Source organism: Mustela lutreola, chromosome 4, assembly GCF_030435805.1.
Source record: "Mustela lutreola isolate mMusLut2 chromosome 4, mMusLut2.pri, whole genome shotgun sequence".
In the NCBI taxonomy this organism is placed as follows: Eukaryota; Metazoa; Chordata; class Mammalia; order Carnivora; family Mustelidae; genus Mustela; species Mustela lutreola.
In genome coordinates, this window is record NC_081293.1 from 147,774,569 (window position 1) to 147,783,493 (window position 8,925).

The window sequence follows — 8,925 nt, forward strand, 5'->3', positions numbered from 1 at the left end:
AAGGACTAACTGCTTCAGTGTTTTCAGTCATCCAGAAATGGTACTCTATAAAAAGCAGCTGAGTATATTTGCCATGGATTGGCTGAATTACTACATCTCCCATCCAATTACCCAGCTAAATTCTCATGCTGTGCCGCTCTGTGGAAGTACACCAAGCAGATTTACTACAAGGCCTCAGTGAGCCAAGAGTGGAAATTTCCTGTGTAGAGTCCTTACAGATAAACTATGGAGCCTTACTTATCTTTTGTAACCCAAACTTGCTTCCAGTTACAACGTTCCTCATGTAAAACCAAAATTCACTTTTCTGTTTCAGGTGGAGCCAAAAATCCTAAGTAGCAATGATCTGCTTTTGCAAAATATATAACTTAAGAAGGGCCATTCCTTTCTGGTATTTTCCATTCTGATGTAAATATAATTTACAGGTGAATGATTATAAATGCAGCATAATGGAAAAGGCATGAAACTTTTAGTCTGAAGAATTTGGTTTAACACATGTCCCTTTACACAAATAGACAAGAAATACCAGCCCTCTTAAAAAACTTGTCCAAGCCTCATCTGTAATAAAGATAATAATACCAAACTCAAGGAATTGTAGGTGATTAAATGATCCAGTGAATATGAAAGAAATATGTGAATTAAAAGATTATATGCAAATGGGAAAAACATGTGAAAGCTGTGTTCAAAGACAACTTTCAGATAAGAATTCATTAGAAGCCAAAAGCCAGTACTCTACTTGGCTCAGGTGTAAGGTGTTAAAGTACACATGAATTAGAAATTAAGCTTAGAAATAATTAGAAATTATGTCCTCTTTGAAGACATTTCTACTGCTACTATTAGTTTTAGTCTCTTCTCCAACCTATAAAGACAATTCCAGCTCGTAGACTGCACAGAAGAATGAACTTTCTCCAGTTTTGTTTCCTTCTTCCCTTGTATGCACAGTGATCTTAGCCCATAATGAATTTGGCTTTGAAAGGAGCCCATGTGCTGCCAGCTGGGGCTGCAGCAATCACTACAGAAAGCCAAGTGCCTTCTCTAATAAATAGAGCCCTTACTGTCAACATGTCATTTATTATGTTAAGTAAACAAACCTACTCTGACCTAAGTGTGGTTACAACAAGTATTCCCTAAAAGCTCCTTAGGAAAAGCCCTTGCTTGACCTAAACTAAATGAGAGGCATGGCCAAGACTAAATGTTTGTCTATCCAAATGACATTCTAAAATGCATGCAGATATGAGCCAGAAAATGTCCTCTATCCTAACCCATTAGAAATAGTTGTAAAATTTATTGGTAGCTAGGGGGCTCCCCTCCCCTTCACAACTATGGTGGATGGAGAGGGAAAGAGGACTTGTTAGCCACCTCTATTATCTATCCACTCAATCACACTTAAAGGGTGTTCTTCCAGTCTTCTGGCTAAGCTCCTCCTAGGCAAGAAGCCAATAAGTGGGATCAAGACACGTGTCCCCTTTAAGGATCTGCTTTAGCTGATTGACTAGTTCTAAATCAGCCAAGGGAAATGACAGTCTGTCAGGATGAAAGGCATGCTTGCCATAAACCTGAAGGTCACTGTGTTAGACTCGAAGGACACCACCTTTGAAATAAAGCATGCTGGATTCTCCCTGTGTGAGAGACCAGTAACAACAGGAAATATGTGCTTACTTTTGGTATTTCTATTCCAATCAGTAGTTCTCTGGACTCCCTTTAGCCTTTCTTTCAAGGAAGCTTATCACTGACCAAAGAAAGCTGAGCTCTAAATGTTCCCACTTGGAGAGGAGCCCTTGCCTCATTTCTGAGTTCTTGGCTTATTCAAAAGCATGCTTGGTCATCCCTGCGAATTCAGACACAAATCACTCATGTATGGGTGACCGCTTTTCTCAATCTTGGCAGGGCCCCTCCCAAAAGGCCCTCTCAGAGAGAACTTCAGGCATTTAGGTGAAGTCCCCAAAGTCTGGAGAATAGGAAGAAAACACATGCCTCTTTAAGTCAGGAGGAAATTTTGTGTATCTGGGGCAGCTAGTGAATTCTGTGGAATACTGGCATATTGTGCAATGTTCCTCTTAGATTAGGGTAATACTTCTGGCATCCACAGAGCCTGCAGACTTTCCAACTAAGGTTTGCCAAAGGTCTGGTGCTAAAACAGAGACTTAGTATGCTCCTCCTCTTAATGCAGCATTTTCCTTTCATAGCTACTAATTATTTGTTCTTGAAAAAAAAATACACAGTGGAATTTTTAGAAGCAAAATATGACAGATTTCGTTGACAAGTAAAAACTAAATTATAAAAAACTGAGGAAAGAGATTGGCATATTGTCCTGAGCTGGACACTCCTATTCCCTAGAGGCTACATGTTACATTAACAGAGATTTATACCACACTTTCAAAGGAAATACTTATTCATCTATTAGAATAGTACTGATTTTAGCTTCTGCAGTTGTTTATTTTCCATTACTGATGTGCAATGAATGAAAAGCAAGCATAACAAGAGAAACATATGTTGATACACAGAGCCATTAAATAATTTTTAAATCCTGTTTTCCACTTAATGATCAACAATGCACACCACAAAAACTGCCCCTCTCTGACATCAATAAAATTGTATTTGGTTAAGGAATTTGGGCACATTCCAGTTAATTCAATTAAAGAATCAAGCTGCAAAGAAATAATATTTTTGAAAACTTTAATTGTGGCTATTCTCCAAAACAAGGTATTCTCTTGGAAACATTTTAATAATAAATGTGCGATAAAAATTACAGTTTACTTTTTAAATCAATAGTAATGACATTCTTCTGTTTCGAAAACGTAGATTTGCAAATATCTCTGGTCCTCTGAATTGAGATGAAGAACATTGTTTGCTTGTTAGAATCCTTTGATTTACTCATTCCAGTTTTTAATCCACTTATTTGTTTGCTTTATTACAGAATGTTTCTCTAGCCCAAGCTATTTAAGAATATTTTTCATCATCTTCATAGTTACATTCCTGATTGGGTTGCTTAAAGTCCTTATCATTAGACAGGTGATACTACAATGGAATAGTAATAAAATTAAGTCTTCGGCAGATTACAGGGTGTCGGCCTCAAAAAAGGTCAGTGAATTCTAAAAAACAACTACTATCTGTATGTCATTGTCTACTTTCAATATTTAGATGGTTAATTAATAATATCTTTTTCTCCACCAAGGACAAGTTGATTCTGCAAAGTGTTTGCACAAGAGCAGTAACCTACCGACGTGAGAAACCTGAAGAAATAAAAATGGATATCAGCAAATTAAATGCTCATGAAACTTTCAGGTGCAACTTCTAAAAAGATAAAAGTCCTTTATGGGGAACTGGATTTTTAATAATTGCTCCTAAAAACATATAATTTTAGAAGTCACAGGAGGAGACAAACTGTTCTAGATCATGCTGGTTGCTGGTTGTCCACTTGAATGAAGACTGACAAGCATCCTCATCATCATGTGACTCACATCGCTGCTGAATTTTTCAGAGAAAAATGTGTCTTACTACTGTTTGAGACTAGTGTCATTGTAGCACTTTACTGTAAAATATAACTTATTTAGATCAGCATAGAATGTAGATCATCTGAAGAGCACTGATTACACTTTACAGGTACCTGCCATTCCTATGCTTCCCAGAGAGAGACAATGCTATGTCACTACAAGGGTACAGTAATCCCTGCACCAAACATGCGGATGAAAAAATAAAAGGCAGTTATACTACTGTTGCCACACACTTCAACACTTGGCAGTAAAGAGACAAGAACATCTAGATGAATAAATGATTAGCGTCTCACTTATTCAAGAGGTTAATAGATAAAACTTTAATTTTGAGGGATATTGCTTTGGAAACTGAGTAGTGTTATGCATGTGTTTATGTTTTCTGCTTCTTACAAGATACTAATTTCAACATTCTCTCTTTGCCATTATATTTTTTCTTTCTTACAGGATAAGTTTATATATGTCACAGATGACTGGATTATATAAGTGCTAAGTTACTACTGCCATAAAAACCTAATAATACAATGTCACTTTATTAGAATACTGATTTTTAAAGTTGAATGTTTAATAAGGGACACTGTAAAGTAACATCAAAATCAGACAGCTTCATTGTGTGTAGACGTGGAGTCTTCTATACCTTCTTACCTGAAAAACTGGATGTCTCACCATTTCATTTGTCTAATCATCAGGTTGAAGATCACAAGGCATTTAGAAACTCTGCCTCAAGCAAAGTGCCATATTCTTTAGTGAGTTCTCGCAGATGTTTACTTCAAGTAGACATTAGCATTTTTCTAATTAAAAGCTATATTAAGCTATATTATTTTCACCCTTCTGTGCAGCCTAAGGAGTTCTTTTCCTGAACCACCTAAACCGTACTCACAAGAATTTTAAAAGTATACGATTGGAGGAGGCTAGACAATATCTTAGAAATAAGCTAATTCATCCTTTTACTTAAGGAACTAAAGCTCAGCAAGTTTAGATGATATCTCAAAAAACACCCAAGTGATTAAGTGGTAGCCTTTGAAGAGAACTTTTTATCTTCTTATTGCGAGGCTAGTGTTCATTCACAGTATCATGCTACCTCTTGAATCTTTAAAATATTTCATTGGAAGTATATTTCAATGTGATTAACTGAAGTCTTCAGTAAAGGGACAAGAGAAAATTCCAAAGCAAAGCAGAAAAGCGTAACAAACTGAATTCCATGATTGGCTTCCAGTCTTTCCTGCTAATCAGCTTCTAAGAGAATGCTGCATGGCCTAACTACAGGGAAATCCATTCACACCACAGCTTGTGAGTTGTGCAGAGCTCAGCCAGAGAGCCTGACACGGAAGCCATGAGCTTTTACCTTCCCCCATGGAAACTTCTTCACAATTACCATATCCCTACAGACTCACTGAGTCTGATTTTATTGGCTATAAGTCCAATAGTTCTGTGTGTAGTACAGAGATTTGCTTATGAAAACAAAGGAATTTGTTTAAAATGTTTTCTTATGATTAACTTCCCAAATTTGTCTTCCAGCACTTGAAGAAAAGCCAGATATTTGGATTTTAATGAAGACTAATTCCCACCCCATATTTTACCCCAAAGAGGATTTTAAAACATATAATAAGTTGTTCTGGAGCAAACAAGCACAGCAGCTCCATTAACTGTTCCCTACAGCCAAACCATTATGATGTTAAATTGAACTGTATTTCCTTCCCCAATGAGACTGGGGACAATGACATAATTCAGTACTGTGACTCACTTGTGTAAGATACCTTTGATCACCAAGGATAACATAAAGATCATATTCTGCAGGCTGCCTATCACACACAGTATCCATTTTTTAAAGAAAAATTGGATACCTGATAGCTCTCCAAAAGAAAAAAGTGGAAAACATCCATTCATTAAAATGCTGACAGTTAAAAAAAAAAGAACATTATAATGTTCCTAAACTAATCTCCATGTGGAATGAATTATCCAAAGGAGCATAATAAAATGAAACTCTTAAAAATCAAGGGTTTATATTTTTATACTCTCACTAGTTTGCACTAATATAATGGACCAAGGCTGTTATCATAGGAAAAGACAAACTTCCAGATAGGCAGTTCAATGCTTGATGATGATTGTAGTTATGCTTGTGATGTCTTGTGCTTCCTTTTTTTACTTAAAGACCTAATTCTTAAAGATTTTAGAGCTTATATTTTACTTGAATAATGGATATTTTCCTGTAAAATGGCTTATGAGAAGAGAATTAATATTTGACTAGCTAGAATTAATTAATAGGTAAGGGAGAACAGGGTATTCTTATTCTTAGATTAAATAATTTATGTAAATAGAGCCTATTTTCAACTAATATGACCATAGGAGCCTTTTGAGATTTGTGATATTAAACATATAATGAAATTTTAAATAGTTAACAAAGAACTTGAACAACAATTTTGGTACGAAAGCATTTTTGTGCTCTAAAGTACGTAATAATTTAGAAATGTGATATATATACACTACAATATAACTGTTTGCATTTTATTTCTCTGGGGAGATCTTTACACCATAGTGTACATGGATTTATAAACATTTGATATCTTTTTTAGACACTTATTAATATGTATGAAGTCATAGACATGCTCTACAAGACTCAAAAATTCACTTAAAAATCTGATTATGTATTGAATGTTCAGTGTAGCTGTGGTTTATAAGGATAAAAAATCTAAGATTAACAGAGTAGATTTATTTGGAGGCAAATTTTTCAAAACTTAAAATTGGTAGATGCATCAAATACAACACTTCACAAAAGGATAAATTCCAAATTTTTAAGAAACATTACTTAATTCCATTAAAAATATTCTTATGTATGACAATAAGTATACATGAGACACTGAAATATGAGTATGATGAAGTACAAAAATTTTTCTCCATAGAATTATATTCCTTCTGGTTACAAGGTATAGTAAATTAGACTCAATGACTTTTCCTTCCTTTCCTTGCTTCTGGTTTTCCTACTCACTATTCTTGAGATTGCCCTAAAACTCTGAGCTCAATAAGGCTTATTGTAAAAAATGACTCAAGGTAATGGTATAAGGGAGTTCTTCATTTCCAAAAATTTCTCAATGATTTCAAAATTCATCATGTAACTGAACCAAGACATACACATTAAAAACTAAGAATTTAAAATTTTCACAACCATTTGAGCTTCTTTCAGGTCTAAAGGGTTTGCAATCTGTATCTTTAATAAAAGTATTGAGTGAAATATAGCTATTTGGGAGTTCAATCATGTGTATTTTGTATTCTGTTTTAAATACTTAATATTTAATTCACAACTCTCCTTATTTATATTGACCTTAAGAACTCCATTTCATTCAGTGCAAACTGAGATATATTTTCAGAGAAGTATAAAACTAGCATTCTTTCAGATCATTTCATTTTTCTTTATAATTACTGTATGGCTAATTTATTATGGGTAACTATATGTATTCATATTTCATTGATTCTAAAATATCTAGTTTTGAATTCCACATTTCTAAAATTGTAATACATCTTAAAATTGGCATCTTAGATGCAGTGTTTGAAGTTGTACTTGAATAAGTATTAACTAATTCACCTTTAAATGTTCACGGGGATAAGGACACTCCTTATAAATATATTTGAGAACCCATTTATGATAATATGTGAGGCCAATTTTCAGTACAACTGAATCACATACAACTCATCAAGAAGTCTGTCTGATTATGAACTCAGACCCTATAGATCTTTAGGTTATAAAAGCTCTTTCATATTCCTATGTATACTTTATGCTAGTGGCTATGATTTCAGCAAAACTAATTGATAAGAATGTGTGGGTTTCTCCCAGTTTTGCTAACAAATTTTTAATCTTTCTATTCCTTTCTAAAGAATACTTTCATATGATCATCTCACTTTAAACAAAATTAACTGGAAAAATATAAGAAACCATCATAATTAGATTATATAGCATCTTGTATAAGTTATATGACAGAAGAAAAATATGATGCAACCAATCAGTACTGTAGGAAAAAAAATTTCCCTTCAAGTCCTCTCATTTTTTTATACTTCTTTCTCATTTCTGCCTTTTTGACTTTTTTCTTTGGCTTTGATAAATTTACCTTCAAGCCTATATAATGACTGTCATAAAACTGCATACTTAAGTTATTTGAATTATATGAAACAATTGTTCAGCTATCTGAGCAGCTGTTAATGAAATATCTGAGAGTAATAACACTACTCTTTTATCTACCTGGCATACTTTCCTGCATAAAATCTATCTTTGTTAGCTAACTCTATTAATCAGATTTCCAACCTCTGTGACCTATTTCAGTAAAAATTATTTAATCCATAAATATTAAAAAACAAAACAAACAAAAAAAACAAATGAAGTTATCAAGCATATAAATTGTGATTTGTGTAAAGAACACTTACTAACTTTACACTGTATCACAGATAAATGTGATTTTGATAAGAATTCCCCACAATGGCAAAATTTATGATATAGAAACTTTAAGAATGTTGAACATGAAATATTTTAATTCTAAATTATAAGAAAATATAAATTTGCACATAATATAGAAAATAATTTTGTGTATATTTAACATAACTTTAAAACTATTTTACATTTACCAGTTACTTCATTAAAGTTTTTTAAACATCTGCAAAAATAATTTAGAAATGCTTTTAAGTTATCAGTAACATAACATTATTTGTTTCATTTAACAAGAACTGTCTTTGTAAAAAAATTAATATAGAGTATTTTTAAATTAAAATATTTGAATTTAAAATAGCTCTTATGAAAGAAATTCTCATTAAAAAAGTTTCTTACTATTTCTGGCTTTGAATTATAAGTAGTTAAATCACCTTAAATGATGCAGAAAATTGGGGAATAAGATAATTTCAGAAAATATACTATGAACCTGTTCATGCAATTCTGATTGACTACTAACTTCTGTTTTATGTATTTATTAAAGAGCTGACACTGTAGTTTGTTGTGAGATGTTTATTTTTCTAACAGAGCTTATAATAGTTATGACAAAGCATTTAATTAATGCATCATTCTGTTTAAAAGTAGGTATTAATCAATATGAAATTTTATGTTTTAAAATAAATATGTAAAGATCTAAGAATGCACAGAATACTTCTTTGTTTACCATTGTGTGTTACATGACCCTCAGAGCTGCCAGAAAATATCATATTTTCATACAAGGAAATTTAATATCATCTGTACATTGTCACTGGTAAAGGAAATTATATAATTCCACAAAGCTACTTCTAGAAAGTTACAGAGCCAATGATAAAGATGTGGGGCCATTCAAATTTCTCTCTTTGCTTTTGATAGCTGCCCAAAAGTGAAAGCAGAAAGAACATCCAAATTACAAAGAACTGAAAAATTAGCTAAAACATAAGTCAGGCTTTTTTTTTTTTTTTACCAGCCAGAAACTACCATCAAATT

At 33.0% G+C, this 8,925-nt stretch overlaps 1 protein-coding gene across 3 annotated transcripts in view; it reads left to right on the forward strand.

Annotated features, from left to right (window-relative positions):
• The window catches only part of ITGB8 (integrin subunit beta 8), an 82,846-nt gene extending 74,238 nt beyond the window's left edge, over positions 1–8,608 (forward strand). For all 3 annotated transcript variants that reach the window (XM_059171321.1, XM_059171320.1, XM_059171322.1), the window contains 2 exons: positions 2,915–3,078; positions 3,173–8,608. In XM_059171321.1, the coding sequence (XP_059027304.1) occupies positions 2,915–3,078; positions 3,173–3,295 (287 nt within the window). In that variant the 3' untranslated portion in view covers positions 3,296–8,608. The remainder of the gene's footprint in view (positions 1–2,914; positions 3,079–3,172) is intronic.
• Positions 8,609–8,925: the final 317 nt, after the last annotated feature.